The following is a 20,215-nucleotide window of genomic DNA, read 5'->3' on the forward strand; positions in this document are numbered from 1 at the left end:
ATCTATCTATCTATCTATCTATCTATCTATCTATCTATCTATCTATCTATCTATCTATCTATCTATCTATCTATCTATCTATCTATCTATTGTGTTAGCTGCATCAGTAGACGTAAATATCAAGCTAATCTGGCTAGCTATGTTAATATCATGCTAAATATCTATCTATCGTGTTAGCTGCATTAATAGCTATGCGAATACAAACGTAATATTGCTAGCTATGTCAAAATCAAGCTAAATATCTGTCTATTTTGTTAGCTGCATTAGTAGCAATGCAAATATCTATCTATCTATCTATCTATCTATCTATCTATCTATCTATCTATCTATCTATCTATCTATCTATCTATCTATCTATCTATCTATCTATCTATCTATCGTGTTAGCTGCATTAATAGCTATGTAAATACAAATGTAATATTGCTAGCTATGTCAAAATCAAGCTAAATATCTGTCTATTGTGTTAGCTGCATTAGTAGCAATGCAAATATCTATCTGTCTAGCTGCATTAGTAGATATGTAACTACCAAGCTAATCGTGCTAGCTATGTCAAAATGAAGATACATATCTATCTATCTATCTTGTTAGCTGCATCGTTCTAGCTAAAAAAAAATATCAAGCTACTCCTGCTAGCTATATAAATATCAAGCTATATTGTTAGCTGTATTAGTAGCTATGTAAATATCAAGCTAATCTAGCTCGCAATGAAAATATCAAGCTATTCTTTCTAGCTATGTTGATATCGTGCTAAATGTCTAATTATCTATCTTTTTAGCTGCATTAGTAGCAAAGTAAATATCAAGCTAATTGTGCTAGTAATGTCAGTATCAAACTAAATATCTATCCTCTTTCTAGCTATGTACATTAGGCTAATATCCATCCATCATGTCTTCATTTCATCCATCCATCTGACTTTCTATCCATCCGTATACTTAGATAAATATATCTTGTATAAATATGTATATTTGTACTCATGCAGATGAGAAATTCATAATTTAATTTTAAAAAACTGCCCTAAAGGAACAAATGAAGGTCACGCAGCAGTGACCTTTAACCTCTGCACACACACACACACACACTCTGAAATATTAAAGGGCGATGCTACGAAAACACCTTCAGGCGTTTTTTCTCCTCTTTAAGTAAATCATGTGTTTGTCTCATTAAGAGCTCAAACTGACCTGGAGTCAGCGGGGAAACAGTAAATCAGCGTCTCAGGACCTTCAAGGTTTCTCCAGGCCGGGGTTTTTGAATGACGGGCGAACATGACAGGCTGACAGCAGCTGACTTCAGACCAGCACAAATCAATGGAAGGTCTGACACAGAGAGGACGGAAGCTTTAGTCCACTGGATTACTGAGAGTGTGTGTGTGTGTGTGTGATGTAGGAATTAAATGCAAGAGTATGTGTGTGTGTGTTTTCATACACGCGACCATTAATGTCTGTGTTTACTTTAACCTTTCTGTTGGTTATTAGCATTTGTGTGCGTGTGTGTGTTTATGTGTGTGTGTGTGTGTGTGTGTGTGTGTGTGTGAGAGAGATAAGTCATGGACTCGATAAATCACTGTGTGATTTAAGGTCGTGTCGTGATGATGCTCCGCTGTTAGCTCCGATGCTTTTAATCATCTTGAGAGGAAGGTAGATATGAGATTAGTGGATGAATGTACACACACACAAGCGCACGCACACACACACGCACACACACACACACACACACACACACACACAAACACACACACACACACACACACACACACACACCACCCCCTCATCTTATCCTTCACAGCAGGGATAATATAAACTCTGCGTTGCCTCCTACGAGCGCAGAGATAAAGCGTTTAATTCATTTTCAAAAAACTTTCTTCTTTGTCCCCAGACGTCAATTAAAGAAGAACTTATGTAAAATAAATTATTAACATTTTAAAACTATAAATAGCATATTTAAATTGTCCAAATTTACTTTACTAAGAATCGGTTACATGTCATTTTTAATTTAGATGCTTCAAACTGTTGTTAGCTGCATTAGTAGCTATGTAAATACTAAGGTAATCTTGCTAGCTAAGTCATAATCTATCTATCTATCTATCTATCTATCTATCTATCTATCTATCTATCTATCTATCTATCATGTTAGCTGCATTAGTAGCTATGTAAATACAACTGTAATATTGCTAGCTACGTCAAAATCAAGCTAAATATCTATCTATCTTGTTAGCCGCATTGTTCTAGCTATGAAAACATCAAGCTACTCTTGCTAGCTATATAAATATCAAGCTATATTGTTGTCGTAAACCGATTTGTCCGCTTCGTCCGCTCACGTCCACCATGACACGTGAACATCATCTCACAACATTCTGCGATCACTAAAACCAAAACACGTCCAACCGTGCAACAGCTCCACCTAGATCTGCGACACAGAATCAAGTTGATGACGCGTTTTTTGTCGTGGAATCAACAACAGATCACGTAATACGTAACGTACGGGGGAACCATTACAGTTTAGCTTAACGACAAAATCATTCTAGTCTTTCAGCTTGAAGGTTATGAGTTCAATTCCTACTTGTCTACAAGCCGATGGGTCCTTGCGGAAGCGGGTATGGGTACGTAAAAAGGTTCATACTGTCATTGAGCTTCAGTTTCAGACAGACAAACATGTTGTTGTTTTTTTGGATTACCTTGACTTGTTTTGACCACCAGGGGGCGTAGTCATCCCCTGCTGTAAGACCTGTTCGTCACGCAAAAACTGTAGCATACTGTGCCACGTCCTCAATTTACGTGGTTGTCGTCGTCGAAAAGACTAAAAATATTCCAAAACCTAAATTCCGACTGACCATTGAGGCCCAAAACTGGAAAAAATGGTAATTTCAAATGATCGGAAAAACTGGAAAAACACCAGGGAACCAACAGTCCTCAATGGAATCAGGTCAAGAACCAAGAACCAAGAACTGGAACCACAGCTAATCTACTGGGAAAGACGTAGAACCATGTGATTACAAAGACTTTTCTCACCTCCCGTATTATTTCCTCCTAAATTAGCCAATTAATCTCATTGAAATAAGCAAATATTATATTCTACGATATGAGGATTTGTGGTTTTATTCGTGTTAACGCGACGCAAACTAAAAACGCAGAGAGCATCGATCGAGAGCAGAAGTGATGACGAGACTTTGCCAAAAACGTAAAAGTGCTAACTTTGTGCTTCTCCCTTTGTTTTCGCAGTCTGTAGCTTCCTCATTAGCGTCCTTGCAGAATTGGAAAATAGCCTCTTTTTTCCCCTTTTGTATTGTTTTACTTGAGAAAAACTTGCCTGAAAAGAGCAATTAATGATAAACAGAGCTTCAATTCCAAGAGGCTGGCGCTTAAACACCTTTATATATATAAATATATACATAAAAACGGAGTTATAAATGATATCCAGGGTGTAATGTGGAGGCGTTTGGTCGGAAATCAATCAGAACGGCGTTGTTGTTGTTATGCGACTCGGGAGGATTTCTCTGGAATAAAGGTGGAAGAACCCTGCGTGGAGTGTTTTCTCTCCGCAGCGCCGCCATATTATAGCCTTTAAAATAGGCCACTTGGACGAGAATTAATCTACGCGGGGAGGAGGATATTGAGCTTTACATTCACTGAAAAACTGTGTGCGTGCTCCGGCCCTGCAGTAATCATTCTGCAGCGTTAGCGTTCCGCGGCGCGGTGCAATCACATTATAAAGGTGTTCTCCGGCAGACAGGACACTTGGATAAGCATAAATCTACATAGCGGCGTTTGCTGCTGCGCTCAATAAAAAAGAAAAAGCAACATAACCGCAATATGCTCCGACCTGCAGTCGTCACGTTAAAGTGTCACCTCTGTAGCGCAGTCGTATCACAAAGCCGCCCTGCGTAAAACCAGGCACCTGGACGGGCGTTAAAATCTACAGAGACGGATCAAATCCTCGGGCGTCCCGCGCCGCGTCGCCCTCCGGGGGCGTAGAAAGGAGAAGGCGAGCCCTCCCGAGAGTCTGTCAGCAGACAAATATCCCTCGGCCTTACATTAATCTGCATAAAGCGCCGAGGCGAAGAGGAGGAGGAGGAGGTGGAGGTGGTGACTTACTCGACGAGGAGCAGCGGGTTTTTAAGCCGCTAATCGAGGACTAGCGGCTAACGCAGCGGCGGCTAACTCCGACCTGCTTACGGGAGGAGAAATCTCCTCTACGCACTTTGCTTCAGGCCTCGACATTGATTCCTTTCCTCTCCTCGCTTCCTTTCCTTTCCCCCTTCTCTAATTCCTTCTTCCCTCATCCTTGCTTTGATGTCCTGTCGTCCACCTTCTTAAATCGAGTTTGGCTTTCTTTAAATTTAATTTCCTCGTTCCTTCATTACCATTTTTTTTTCGTTTACCGTCCCTTTCCGTCCTCTATATTAACGTCATATTTTACAATTCTAGTCAATCTTCTATTTTTTTCCTGCATTCACGTTAGCATGTCATGTATGCTAACTGCCGTTGACCTAGCAACAGTGTTCTCGTGACGTGCTGCCGTTTTTCCTAAAGCCCAACGTGAACTCAACAGCTCTTGTGTTTTTGCATGAGGTCAATGTGGTCGAACGCACCAGCTAATGCTAATGCTAATTAGCCTTTTAGTTAGCACAAGCGAAAGTAGCAGTTGGCACTAATTATGTGAAATAAATAAGACTTGAATATATAAAAACCCTGTCGCCCTTCACATTAACTTAATCTTTCTTTTTCCCTCTGTGCTCGTCTAAATTCCGTCGAACAAAGTTTTCGTAAAGCCGGCTAGCTCTGCGCGCTACTGTCAGAAACTGTCTCGATGAACGTACGACGGTTTTTTAATTCTAAATTTGAGGTTTAAGACGTAGAAATAAGTGGCAAAACAATGAAGGATTTGTGTGAAATCAAGGAAGACTTTGAGTTGAAGCTGCACGGCTAACCGTTAGCATTCCAGAGTCGGAACTCGGAGTTTCAGGAAAAATTGGAACAACCTCACCAGGGCTGACGCGGGATTCCAAGATGACTTCCACCACAAAAACATGGCTGCTTTTACCGTTAATTTCCGTTTAAGTGTTGTTAGCGACTGGTATAGCTAACAGCGGCTAATCCCAGACAAATTTTCAGGCCAATTAATCAACTGGAACTTGTTTTCAGTTTCAGTTTTTTTTTAACTTCAAGATGAAGTAGCTAGCCACATATTGGTGTTATGATCACGAGTTATGTTTATATTGTTGCTGTCGAGGATGCAGCCCATGATATTAACGTCATATGTTACAATTTGAGTCAATCTATTTTTTCCTGCTCTCACATTACCATGTCATGTACGCTAACTGCCGTTGCCTAGCAACTCGTATCGTGTTCTCGTTTTTTCCCAAAGCCCAAAATGAACTCAACAGCTCATGTGTTTTGCATGAGGTTGACGTGGTCAAAAGCACCAGCTAATGCTAATGCTAATTAGCCTTTTAGTTAGCACAAGCGAAAGTAGCAGTTGGCACTAATTATGTGAAATAAATAAGACTTGAATATATAAAAACCCTGTCGCCCCCTAAACGATTGGACTGTTTTTGTGTATCAGTGTGTAGTTTCTCACGACTTAATCGCGTGAATCAGTTCACAAAATCTAAACATACTTTTAATTAAAAGCAGCAAAGCAAAGCAAATCACTGTGAAAATGGAGTCGCGGTAATGACACACATTTGTATTCCTGTCTATTTTCCTGATAACGCCTCGAGTCATTACTGCAAATATTATATTATGAGCTTAAGTTTGACATTAGCGTTGCTTTTTAACATCTCCCAACCTCCGCCACTGTAGTTCTCTGCTCTCTATTTGAACATTAAAATGGGGGAAATTATATATATATTTTTTTTATTATTAGCTCTGCTTTTTAATTCTTTTCTCCTCCGTCTCCTGAGCTAAAGTCATGCGCCGCGGCCGCCTGAAGGCAGACGAGCTGCCGCCTCGCTAATATGAGCCGCCGTCTCCTGTGAAGCTGACAATAACGCTGCGGAGGTAATTGGGGTCTTTAGTTTGTCGCTCTCGCTCAATGGCAGGAGTCAGCCGGAGTAATCAGACACAAAAGGATCAGCCTCCGCTTGGTTTTTTTGTCCGACTCGTGTTAAGACACCGCGACGACCCGAGTCAGCGGCCCGATCCCATTACTTATCTTTAGCCCTAAGCCTTACCGCCAGTTTAAAGGGATAAATTTAGCCCCCAAAAGAATTGGGACACCACCTCAAAACCTCAAAAAGCTAAACGTGTCAAATAGTGCCTGCTAATACTGCTGGACAAATTTATTGTATGTACATGCAAGTTGTGTTGTTGTTAGCAACCTTAAACACCATACTAACCACTGTTAGCTACAGGACAATGACTTTAGTTTGTTTGGATTCAATTCATTTGGGAAAAATCTCATCTCATAGCTACCTCTATGTTTGACGTCTATCCCTAAATGTTCTCAATTTAAAGGGGACAATGTTAGCGTAAAGCTGCTCCAATTTACCCAGGATTCATAGTTGTCAGAGTCTGCAGCGAAAAGCGCTATTTTGGGTTAGCATGGCGAGTTGAGGCAGTTGCAGTCGATCAAACATTTGAGTTTAAGATTTTTTGAGCTGACTCTGGACGCAATCGAGTCGTGTTTACCTGATTACTGACACAACTGCAAACAGTTAATGCAAAAGGGGAAGGTTTAGCTTATTAGCTTATATATTTAGCCCCCCTATGAATTGGGAGATTAGCTTCAAAATGTTCTGTGGTTCAAGCTTATACGTTTCAAGAAGTGCCTGGTTTTACTGCTGGACAAATTTATGGTACGTATATACAAGTTTTGTTGTTGCTAGCAACATTAGACACCATGCTAACTACTGTTAGCTTCAGGACAGTGACATTAGTTTGAGTCTACGCGGACAGTACACCTTAACTATTTCTACGTGCTCTCGATTCGTCAACAACCACCGGTTCTGTTTAGACATGCGAGAAGGGGATTATTACTTTTATTCTGACAAAAGAGCGGATGCTAATGTTGTAGCGGTGCTGAATTCAAGTGTTGTGTTCCTTCATCTAGCAAAAATAGAACACTTGGAACAACAGCGGTGTCGGTGGAAGCTGAGACGTTGACTAAAGTGGACGCCTATCACTTCCGATTGTCGCAACGGAGACGCTACATGCTACATGAGCGCGCATTCAGTGAAATCCCGGGGTAACACTTTCTTTAGCTGATAAGATGAAGTGTTTAGCGCTAATAAAATGGGGAAATTCCTAACGATAAATCAACGCTATCGAAATGGAACGTGGATTGTGTGGAACATTAGACGTGGAACCTCAACCGAAGCTAGCATACGGTATTTAAAGTACTTACTCTCAAACCTACAACACAAACACTTAGCTAACGTGGAAGGTTTGAGTTAGCGCTTACGGAGCAGGCGTCGTCTCCTCAATCATTTTGTACGAAGTCTTTAAATCACGCTTCCTGACCCGTGAGTCGCCTGAAAACGATTCGACCGGTGCATCATCGTCACTCGCTGTAATTATCCGGAAAACTATACGTGTGTGTTTAAGGTTGTGTGTGTGTGTGTGTGTGTGTGTGTGTGTGTTTCCGCCTTGGTCTCCACACACTGTTCCATGCAAATTAGGGCCACGCACACATTAGTCACGAGTGACAGGAGCCACTGTGTAAAAGGGCCTGCTGCGCTACGAGCGTTAGCATGTTAGGCTAACGAGCCAAATGGGCTGAGAGAGATCCTTTGACACGGATCAGCGGAGAACAAAACCGACGACTACTGTACTCACATTAGACTGTAAATATACTGTAATATAATCTTTTAAAATGCATTATACGCTATACTTATTCTAGTATATTATACACAATGTACATATAATAATGTATAAAACAACTGGAGTGTGCTGTACTACATGTAAATACTGCATATCCTGACCCATATTTAGAATATATGTTGATATTTTTCATTTTTACACCATTAATACTGTACCACACATTAACTCTGCCACCGTTATATATTATATTTTTACATATAATATGAAATATTACCACAGTTCCGCTGACCTACATCATATACCTGCGTACACGACTTCCTCTACGGCAAATCTGCATGTTTTTTTTCACTAAAAGCCGCTCTTTTCGTCCTTTAGCCAAACAATAGGACGCTACACAATATAAAAAAAAGCACTTAAACTGATAAACTAATCACTGTTCAACTATTACTGAGCCTCTATTTGGCAGCAAATACAGGGTTTTTGTAACTTAACAATGAAGAATGTCGTCCTTTGTTTGCCGCCGTTCTCCCCGTGCAGCAGTTATTCGCCGACTTAAATGTACGTCCGTGCGTCCGCTGAGTCATTTAGAGATGATTTAAGCAACATTTGACAACAGACACAACATTATTTAACAGTTTTACAGTCAAACACAGGTTAATAATCTATGCATGTGTTGTACTTTTTTTGCCACAAGCGAGAAAAGAAACTTGTCAAAAACAATGAATTGAGTTGAAAAAGGCTGCAGAAACACATCATCATCATCATCATCATTGTCTATATTTATATATATATGTAGTTGCACAAAATGAGCATTTCCCGGATGTTCCTACCAACCATTGGAAAATGCCTCATCATTGCATGAGTGAAACGGAAGAAGAAGAAGAAGAAACAGAAGTTCAGGAGAGTACCTTTCTTGTGAGTAGCTTCACTTTTGGAGGCTTTGGGGTCTAATAAAACAAAAGATCAGAATTAAACACAGCAATGTTCCAACACACACAGGCTCATGAAGCAACTCTACGTTGTTTGTCCTCGTCAAGGAAAACAACCGTTAGTTTTTTTTTTTTTTCGTTCTTAATCGAGGAGCGGAGCAAGACAGCAAGGCTCGGTGGTCTACGGGAGTCGTCGCACTGCTGCCAACGCTCAGCGGGGGGCGGGAGAGAGTGGCAGTGGGCTCGACTTAGGGAGGAGGAGGAGGAAGAGGAGGAAGGAGGAGGAAGAGGGAGGGCAACATACTTTAAAGAGGCAATAGCAAGGAAGGAGGGGGATGCATGAGTCTGTGGAGGAACAATCTACTGCCATACTGCAGCGGGGGGGAGGCGATGCACTATAAGATGGAGAGAGAGAGAGAGGGGGGGGGTTGCAATGCAGTTCTGTCAAGAAGGAGCTGGAGTTACGACGACTGACTAGCACAATGCACTATGGGAGATGCAAGAGAGCCAGAGAGAGACAGGAAGTAGAAAAGAGTCAGAGTCAGAGAGAGACGATGCAAAGACTACATGTCAAACTGGCTTCTACAGGAAATATTTACACATTTGATTCGTTTGTCTTTGGTTGGAGCGGAGGAGGAGGGGGGGGGGGGGGGTCAACAACAGGTCGAAGGTGATTCCCCAAAATGAAACCAACTAATCTACTTACAGTATCATTCCAAAATCTACTAAAAGTTTCAATTTCTACTTATATTTCCAAATTTCTACTTATATTTCCAAAATCTACTTGTATTTCCAAATTCTACTTAAAGTTCCAAAATTTACTTATAGTTCCAAAATGTTCTTCAAGTTTCAAAATCACCTTGTAATTCCAAAATCTGGTTAAATTTCCAAAATCTGGTTAAATTTCCAAAATCTGGTTAAATTTCCAAAATCTGGTTAAATTTCCAAAATGTACTTAAAGTTTAAAAATTACCGTAATTCCAAAATCTCCTCAAAAATCTGGTTAAATTTCCAAAATCTGGTTAAATTGCCAAAATCTACTTAAAGTTCCAAAATCTACTTAAAGTTCCATATTCTTCTTGTAATTCCAAAAATCTACTTGAGAGGAGGGGCAGCAACAGGTCGATGGTGATTCCCCAAAATGAAACCAACTAATGAAGTCCCCTTTGTCACACTGAAAATAACCCCCGTTGCCTCAAAATGGCCGCCATTCATTTGAAGTCGTTTGGCTGAAATGGATCCCGTCACTTTGACGAAGGGTTCTCTACTTCCATCCCCAGCGAGAATGTAAATCGTTCCAACTTCCCCTTTAATGGGCCACATCATTCCAGCCGCGCCAATTAAACTTTTAGCTGGCGGAAGGAGTTATTTATGACACTGTTCACCCGTGAAAAGTTACCATCTGTTCTGCAAAAGTTCTGTTTCTGAAAATCACGATTGGAGCTTTTTCCATTTCACAGTTTTTATTGGTTTTACTTCGGTTTTTCCATCAGTGATAAAACCTGATGCTTTTTAAAGAACCTGATCTGACGAGGTTCAGCTGAGCCGATGCTAAAATGTGACGTCAATAGACTGTCGGCCTCTGATTGGTCAGAGTGTCGTCAATGGAAGAGTCGAACAATGCCAAACTGCAGATTAGTTAAAAGTACTTCACAATCGTACTTATATTTCCAAAATTTACTTACAGTTAAAAAATCTACTTAAATTTCCAGAATCTAGTTACATTTCCATAATTCACTTAAAATTCCAAATTCTACTTAGTTTCAAAATTTACTTACAGTTCATAAATGTACTTATAGTTCCAAAATTAACCTATAATTCTAAATGCTACTGAAAGTTCCAAATCCCTCTGATTCACAAAAATCTAAGCCAACAATGTCCAACTGTACATTAATCCCTGAAAACATTAACGTTAATCTCCAACATTTAGCAAATGTCAAAAATATAATGTCAATATTTAACAGAGTCTGGTTTATTTAGCGACTGCTAAACTGCTGAAAACTAGCGTTCAAACGCGAACCGAATCCCAACCACGTTCACAAACGACGGAAAACGACGGGATTCGAGTGGATCTAGAACTGTGTCATGGAAAAGCAACAGCAGGCTAAACTTTAGCTTCTTCCCTCACGACAAAACCAACAACAACTTTGGGTCCAGATGAGACTTCATCGTATATAAAGTATTCTGCATTCACACCAAATCAAATCTGAAATCTTAACCGCTCAGTTTCACTGGGCAGGTCAACGTGTGCCAGTGTAAACAGGAAGCTAACGCTCTTAGCTTAGTTTTCAAAAGTGCTGCTAATGAAGAACAAAACGATGTTCACAACCCCAAGGATTTCTATCAAAAAACGACCTTTGACGAAATACAACAAACACATCACGCACTGTCAGAGCTGTCGTCAAAGCTCCGCCCACTACACAGGAAGTCGCTGTTTGTCGTAGAACGAGCTGCGATCGTTGGTCGCACATTTCCTGCCATCTTTACAGGAGTTGCTAACTGCTTTAGCAACGCACGCCTCTCCATTGATGGTTATTAGGACATGAGGATATATTTCTTAAATGTTTCAAGAACAAATTACCGACTGGAGAACAAGGCAAAAGGCTGCAGAAGTTAACACAAATCCAACCTCGCCCCCCCCCGTAATTATCAAAACATGATGTGATCTTGCACCAAACCTAACTCCAGAAGAGTTTGTCCTTCTAAAGTTATCCTTAAGCGGAAACTTAAAAACAACGATATCGTTAAAAACTGTTGACGTTGTCTTTTAGTCGTTGTTTTGGTCGTTAGCCCCGAGAGATTCCACATGGCATCAGTTTGGTGAGGGGACAACTTCAGAGCCTCCGCTAAATTCTATAATTCATTCATTGCTAAATATTATTGGTAGCTTTAGCACGATCTCTGCATCTTTGCGCGACAGCTTATCAGAAAGAGTCGTGATGGTTCATTGGAAACCAAGACGAGACCATGTTTATTGTCAATTGATAAATGGGGATTTGTTTAGCTTTAACCCTAACCCTAACATGATGCCCTCACGTAAAGCCCAATTTATATTCCGGAGCTGATCACCGCTGACAACGTCACTGCCAAACTATAAATACGTCATATCTTAACACACACAGCACATGTTTAGACTCTAAATGGCCTCAAATTATCTTAAAACTGCGTTCCGTGACAAAAAAAAGTGAAAAACGGCCACTGTTTCAACAACAACAACAGTCTTTCTCACTCGGACGCCATTGCTCACTGTAGCCAGAAGCACAACAACCTTGCGTAGCGACCCCTACTGATTGGGCGGGAAATTGAAGCGCGTATCCGGCACCACGACGCAGAAGTATGAAGGCTGGAGGCGTCTCCATGGTTACGCGGTTGGAGAAGTATAATGTGATTCTGATCACGTCGTTCCTCACGATGTCACGTTCGATTTCCATCAAACCGAACGACTTCATTCTCCTCGTACGGGAGTTTCTTCTTCTTCTTTTTCCTTCCTTCCTTTTGCATTCAAACTTGTTGATTGATGTCGTATATATATTTTTTTATGCTTTCCACTGAACTGAGTAAACCGGGGCCTGCTTTGCTTTGCTGTACTTGACAACTGCCACGGTGAGGGATGGCGAGCGCGCCGAGCACAAGTCTGCGAGCGATATCGTAATCAGTCATTGTCAGCATAGAGGAGGAGGAGGAGGAGGAGGAGGAGGGGGGAGGGGCCATGAACTGTTGTCGACAGGTGACTTTAACTCTATAATCTGCCTGAATCCATGAAAGGCATTTTTTCTCCCCCCTCTCCGCGTCAGTGCTAAGCCTGGCTTCATCCCAGCCCGTGTTCCTGGCATTAAAACGGCACTAGCTTTTGTTTTTTGAGGCTTCTCTTTTCTCTCAGTGTTTTTTTGATTCTGGGCAGCAGGGATCTCATAATGCCGGTTAATTACTCGCACTGAGCAGAATCAATTCTGCCGGATTTGTGAGCAGAGGTGTAAAAAGCTCCAAATATCCCGACGCTACGGCGGAAAACAAGTGTTTGATGAGCACAGGGGAGTTTCCGCTCTTCGCTGTAACTCCCATGGCTGCGTGCATCAGCTGCTGCGATTCCGCAAAATTCCACGGCAGTAAACACTTTAGCGTCGAGGCAGTTTACGCCGACACGTCGGGCTTTTTCTTCTTCGTCTTCTCTCAAGCTGGTAATTAGAGGTGTGATGGGTTTCTGGGGGAAGACTGAACGGCCTTTTATAAAGCCGTAATCCCCTCCCTTATAAACTTATTAGCCATGGACCGGTGGACTGCAGAGGCAGGAAGACGGAGTAATGAAGCCGTCAACTGTTTTTCTTTTTCTCGCCTCGAGCTGCACGGGGGGATTCCGTGTTTCTGCTTCCTTAAGATTGAGAAGAAACTGTCGTAACGACGCAAGATATCCATCGTAAACTAACTGCGGTGGGAGTCGAAGCAATTAGCAGATTTGGTGATTTCGCGTCCGGCTCGACCTTGTTTTGTTTTCATTCCATCTCCTCGACTCTACCGGCTCGATTGCCCTCGTACGACCGGCTGCCTTTCGCCATTATCCCATTCAATATTCCTCTCTCCGCCTCCTCCTCGCTAGACGCTGAAGCGTGATCAATATTTCCGTCATAACTCCCGGCAGAGAGTCACCTCTGAGACAATATTAAAATCCCCCGCTCCCGAGCAATGCACTCCTCCGTCCGAATTCCCCGGCTCGTAAAAGATGGGGCCATTACCCAGAATACTAAAAGAGCCAGAGGACCTTCCCTCAGGGCGAGGATGCCCACCCTCCCTGTTTTTGCATCCTTGTAGGAAGTAGTCGAGGGAGTGTGGGTGTTACAGTTTACGCCTCTTAGCTGCTTCTACGTGTGCCCTTTGATGGATTCGTCCTCAAAACAAGGCACAAGGATGCAGAAGTTAACACAAATCCCCAGAGGGATTCTGAGCTAGCAAGAACACGAGGTGATCTTGCTACCAACTCAACCCTAGAAGCATTTACCCTGTCAATAGAATCCAGTTCTGGGGCCTTTTGACGTTTTCTGTCAAACTCGAATTGTCTTGCTTTACTTTTTCCATGTGTGGCTGTCGTGCTTCTGCCTAAACTAAAATACAACAAATCACTTCTCATGTGCAGCACCAGGGATGTTTGCAGAGCGTCACATGCTTGTAAAAGATAGGGCGATTACCCAGAATACTAAAAGAGCCAGAGGACCTTCCCTCAGGGCGAGGATGCCCACCCTCCCTGTGTTTAGCATCCTTGTAGGAAGTAGTCGAGGGAGTGTGGGTGTAATAGTTTAAGCCTCTTAGCTGCTTCTACGTGTCTGCTTTGATGGATTCGTCCTCAAAACAAGGCACAAGGATGCAGAAGTTAACACAAATACCCTGAGGGATTCTGAGCTAGCAAGAACACGAGGTGATCTTGCTGCCAACTCAACCCTAGAAGCATTTGGTCTGGAACTTTTCGTTGGGGCCTCTTGACGTTTTCTGTCAAACTCGAATTGTCTTGCTTTACTTTTTCGATGTGTGCCTTCGTGCTTCTGCGCAAACTAAAATACAACAAATCACTTCCCATGTGCAGCACCAGGGATGTTTGCAATTGATGCTTGAATAGTACGAAGCGTACACTCCTCCATCCAAATCCCCTGGCTTGTAAAAGATGGGGCGATTACCCAGAATACTAAAAGAGCCAGAGGACCTTCCCTCAGGGCGAGGATGCCCACCCTCCCTGTGTTTGCATCCATGTAGGAAGTAGTCAAGGGAGTGTGGGTGTTACAGTCTACGCCTCTTAGCTGCTTCTACGTGTCTGCTTTGATGGATTCGTCGCCAAGAACAAGGCACAAGGATGCAGAAGTTGACACAAATACCCTGAGGGATTCTGAGCTAGCAAGAACACGAGGTGATCTTGCTGCCAACTCAACCCTAGAAGCATTTACCCCGTTCAACATCTGAAGATTCAGGGTTTGTTTTTTTTACAGCCGCAGAATCCAGGTCTCTTGACAATATCTGTCAAAATCAAGTTGTCAGAGATGTTGCCGGGTGACACAAGGGGGGAACATTCTCTTGAACAGCGTCACGTATTATTCTCCTAAATCCAAATCCCCCGGCTTCTAAAAGATGGGGCCATTATCCAGAATACTAAAAAAGCAAGAGGACCTTCCCTCTGCTGGATCATCTGTGTTTGCATCCTTGTAGGAAGCAGTCGAGGGAGGAGGAGGAGGACACTGTGGGTGTTACAGTTTAAGCCTCTTAGCTGCTTCTACGTGTCTGCTTTGATGGATTCATCGTCAAGAGTTAGCAAGGACACCAGCTCAACCCTAGAAGCATTTAGGGTTAGGGTTAGGGTTTGGGGTGAGGGTTACCCTTTAACGTCTGAAGATTCAGATTTATTTACACCAGCAGAATCCAGTTCTGGAACTTTTCGTTGGGGTCTCTTGACAATTTCTGTCAAAATCCAATTGTCAGAGATGTTGCCGGGTGACACAAGGGGGAAACGTGATGCTTGAATAGCATGACATGTATTCTCCTCCACACAAATCCCCTGGCTTGTAAAAAGATGGGGCCATTACCCAGAATACTCAAAGACGCCCGCCCTCCCTGTGTTTGCATCCTTGCAGGACGACGGTATACGGCTGTTACAGTTTTACGCCTCTTAGCTGCTTCTTGGTGTCTGCTGCAAAACTACATAAAAATAGCAGTGCTCAGTCCCACTGGGAACTGTGTTAGCATCAGAATGCCCGCACTAAGCTAGTGGAAAACATCCTGTGCAGTGTGAAATCCTGGATTGCACTTTTTCCCATCTGCAGTTTTCTCTAAAACCTCCTGGCGTAAGCAAATCCCTGCAACTTGTTTAGCCGTTTTGCAAAGCTAAAAAACCCCTTCCTCCTCCATCCCTCACCCATTCATTTTTTTCCCTGCAACCATCCCTCCATCCCACACTCATTACCTTATGCCCATTAATCCCATTAAGTAGCCATTAGACAAGTGCTGATAACAACAAACGAACGTCAGGCCCCGACAGCTAATAACTACAGTCCCACCTCGACATGTTCGACCTCTGCACGGAGGAAACGAGGTGCAGAAAACACCGCGGCAGGTATAGAACAGCGTCGCATAGAACTGTGACGCATTCTGGTGCAAGTAATAGACTGCGGAGGTAGAGGAAGAGGAGCTAGAGTGAAGGAAAAGGATGTAAATGTGTCTCCGCGACATATGTTCTATGGCGAATTGACGCAGTTACGGATTCTCCAAAGGGTTTTCTTTCTATTTTGGTTCTTTCCCGCTGATCATCACAGGGATTTAAGAGCAGAGACAGAGAGAGAGGAGGACGACGGAGGACGGGAGCTCTGCCAAAGCTGGAATAAAAGGATTTCCTCTGATCTGAGGCAACGACTGTGGACGTTCAAGAGCTGAAAATGAAACGCTGCTGACACAAATGCACGACCCCCCGAATGTACGCTGAGTTTCGTTTAAGTTTCCTTCCACTGATCCCAGAAGAACGTTACGGAACAATAATCAATAGTATTGGGGGAAAAAAGGAGAATCCGATACGAGCTCTGAACCCTGAATATTCATTCATTCATTCATTCATTCATTCATTCATTCATCATCTACCCCAACAATCACTGTACAGTGTCCAGTTAACCTCTGCATGTTTTTGCGCTGTAGGAAGAAAACCTTTATCGGACCAGGTCCCGAACCTGTAGCTAGCCACGTTTTTTTCAAAATTAGCGGATTCTGGCTTTGTGGTAAAAGTTAGCATTTGACGCTATAAGATCCTATTATCAAATGTTTCCGGTCTTACTGTACAGCCCTTTGGTCAACGTTGTTGTTTTAAACGCGCTATATAAATACATTTGGATTGGACGGAAAACACATAATAAAGTACTTTAGTGGTTTCTAAAAAAAATTCACAGTTCAGTGTAAAAGTATTGAATTTATATTATTATTATTTGTTTATCTACTGACCTAGGCTCATTGTCCCCAGACTCCTCCCCCTTTTATAAATATTTCACTACTAGACCACGCCCCCTTGCACTGAGCCCTACACTCCTCCCCTACTTCTCGACCACTTCTTGGCATTTTACAAAATCGGGAATTGGGCGGAGCTAGCTTCAGAAGAGAGGGTTTAGTGACTTTACTTACTAATATTTTTGTGTTTTTTTTTTTTTCAAGCAGATAAACTTTGATGCGCGAATTCTGCCTAATAAATTAGTTTAATTTATTAAAATAAAGTAAAAGTCCGTACTTGACTGATATCAATGATGGTCGGGATTCAAGGTTGTGACGTCGGTGTCGTTATAATTGCATTTAATTAAGTTTTTGGGCTGATGTACATGTTGTTTTTTCTTATAATACTATAATATTATCACATTTTATTTTATTTGCTCTGTGTATCATCTTCTTATCTTGTCATTATTTTGTCACTATTTTCCATTCATCTAATTTTTATTTCATTCTTGAATGAATGCTCGTCGAAATTTCTTTATCATAAGTGCCTTTACGTGCTTTTTCTGTGAACAAAATGTAAAATGTTAGCTTTTTTTAATATATACATATACATATATTTATATTTTTTGAAAAAAAGGGACGCAATCGATAGCCCGGCTCGTATTAGCCGAGCATAAAAAAGCAGAAGCTGAACTCGCAGCCGTCGGCCTCGATGCCTCTCAGCCTGAGTGATGAGGAAGGACAAGGTTATGGCGGAGAGGCGGGGGGGGGGGGGGTCGCAGCTGTAGCCTGTACCATTCATCAAGTGTGCACGCACACACACACACACACACACACACACACCTTCCCCTCAGTGATTCTCTCACTCTCTCAGCTTCCCCGTCTCATTTCTTTCATCCGTACACGACCATGTGACCGGTCATTACCAGAGCTGGAAAGACCCACTTGCTCCTCCTCCTCCTCCTCCTCCTCCTCCTCTTCCTCCTCTTCCTCCTCCTCCTCCTCCACTGTATTGGACGACTCCTGTGCGAGCGTCAGTGCCGTCTGCACACCTGGTCATCCAGGTCAAGAATTTGTTTCACGAATCGGTGGAAACGAGGCTCAAATACAGAGGAGGCCTTGAAGGGAGGGAGGGAGGTCAGCGGAGAGGATGGATGGATGGATGGATGGATGGATGGATGGTGCGATCGCTCTACGAACGACCTTGTCGGGGGGGGGGGGTGCAGGGCGTAGATGTCCGATGTGATGATTAAAAAAACAAGAAAAGGTGAATGGTAAAAACAATACAATAGAAAATGATCAGAGAAGGAGAGGGGTGGATTATAAATGGTTTGTCCTAAATGTGTCACAGCGGAGGAACCTGCTAAATCAATTGGAAGATAATTTTTTTTTTATTTCGTGCCCACTGTGGACCCCCCCGACACCCCCCCCCCCCCTCGGTCATGATCAGTGTAATTTCCTTTCATTCCAGCACATTGGTAGCTCGGGGCTAATCTCATCTTTCTCCCTCTCTCTCTCTCTGACTGAGTCGTTTATTTCCATCCCTGCCCTCCATCCATTCACTGCTGCTGCTGCTGCGTAGCCACATTAGCAGGACTGAGGCTAATTTGATTTGATGTGAGTGCGTGTGCAGGTTACGGAGGTGGAATTACAATAAGGAGAAAAAGTCAGAATCTCTTACAAAAGAAGCAAACATTCCAACGGGGAGTTCTGGAATTCAGTGTCCGTGTTCTACAACATGGCCGCCATGACGCTGCACTTTCTTGACAAGATGCTAGCGAGCTGAATAGTCGTCGGGTGACGTTAGCAGCTTTCAGAGAGTATATTTAATGAATTCGCTCAATATAGCTTTTTCAAAAACAAAATAAAAGCACAGAACATTGATCTAGTTTAATCTGTTTTGTCCAGAATCTGTTTTTAAGCTCTTATTAAACTTAGAAAGAATAGCAGTGTCCGTACTATGTCTCCTAGCTAGCTAATTAGCTACTTGGTGAGGTTAGCAGCTTTCAGATTTTTAGTTAAAAACTAAATAAAAGCACAAGCTATGTTCACTAAAGGAAAATTGCTGTTTAAATCTGTTCTGAATCATTCCAGAACTATTTAAATGTAAAGTCTACTAAGCTAACAAACTTGTCAAGTAGCTAACTAGCTAGCGAGTGAGCTCAGCAGTTTTTGCCTTTTTCAGGTCATTAATGTTATCCACATATATCCACAGCGTCACTGTCCCCTATAGCAACTGTAGAATTTGAACACGCAGCATTTGACAAACTAGCTAGCAACACTGTTTTCCTGACGTTAGAATGTTAGAAACTTTGAATTAAGGGAGAAAACTCTACATATGTATTATTTGATCTTTAGTTGTGAAGTAGTACTAGTACTTTAGTAATTAATTTCACTCACTAGCTAGTTAGCTAGCCAGTAAGGCTAGCTCAATCACAAATCGGTTTAAAATTGACTAATGTGGATTCATTTTTAATGACCATCCATTACAGAACAACATTAAATTATACCAAAATACATTTATACATCTCTGCATCCAACAACTACTACTTTATTGTTGTTATTACAGTATTAAGGTTTTATTTTTGGATGTTTATTACATTTTCGGTAGGTTATAAGTAGTATATTTTGGATTGTGGTGGTGATTTCAATACAAGAAACCAAGCGTTTGCAGCCTTGGCAGAGGTTTGCACTCCCGGGTACTTTATTACTTTAATTCTTAATCTTGTTATTATTATAATAATAACAACTGCTAACATAGCAATCATTCATTCTGGCCTCTGCACCAGCGACTGCTCACGCTGTGCAAGTCGGCTTCACTGTTCTGTGGCTTTTATTAAGGGGCAAAGCTGTCGAGCTGTTTATTTCAAGGGTGTGATTAATGCAGCGATGTCATTAGCTGGTGGCTAACACACCCACACACACACACACACACACACACACACACACACACAAAAACTGCATGAATGAGCAACTTGGAGAGTTCTCACGCAACAGCACTGTGTCGACCTGACAGTCTGCAAACTCCCATCATCCCTGTCTGCTAACAATGACACCATTAGCCGAGCGGGTTACATAAGAATAAGAGACGTCCTCGTCCTCCTCGACGCGGATCGTCATCACAAATTCACTCTTTCAAACACGGGGAAATAAAACACAGTGAAAAACGTGCTAATTAAAGTCAAAAAACGACGCCGTCAGAACGTCGTTAACCCTCGAGCACAGAGTTCTCTCATCTGAGATTTTTATTACGAAGAACTATAAAAGCTATAAAGTCACATAAGTGTCCCGTCAGCCTGTTTGAATCCTGATTTGTAAAAGGTCAGTGCGGCGCTCGGCTCATTCGATCACACCGGTTGCCAAAGCAGAACTGAGACCGGATCGATTTTTCAAAAAGTAAAATTGGAAAAATAATAAATAAATGGAAACAAACAAACTCCTGGCAGTTCAGGAAGGACGAGCAGTCGCTGCTGTTTCTGCTGCTGCTGTTTCTGCAGCCGCTGCAGGTTTAATAATAAACCCAGTCTCGGTAAAACCCCCTTCGGTCCCTCCCAGTCCAGTCTACCATGAGATCCCCCCCCCCCGTCA

General features: G+C 42.3%; 1 protein-coding gene across 4 annotated transcripts in view; it reads right to left on the reverse strand.

Moving 5' to 3' along the window:
- The window catches only part of glra1 (glycine receptor, alpha 1), a gene marked incomplete at both ends in the record, with an annotated part of 100,239 nt that overhangs the window by 53,707 nt on the left and 26,317 nt on the right, over positions 1–20,215 (reverse strand). For 3 of the 4 annotated variants that reach the window (XM_083906139.1, XM_083906137.1, XM_083906138.1), the window contains one exon: positions 8,666–8,704. The exons of the other annotated variant lie outside the window; for it this stretch is intronic. In XM_083906139.1, the coding sequence (XP_083762265.1) occupies positions 8,666–8,704 (39 nt within the window). The remainder of the gene's footprint in view (positions 1–8,665; positions 8,705–20,215) is intronic. 4 annotated transcript variants of the gene reach the window in all.

This window comes from Microchirus variegatus, assembly GCF_963457635.1.
Source record: "Microchirus variegatus genome assembly, chromosome: 19".
Classification (NCBI taxonomy): Eukaryota; Metazoa; Chordata; class Actinopteri; order Pleuronectiformes; family Soleidae; genus Microchirus; species Microchirus variegatus.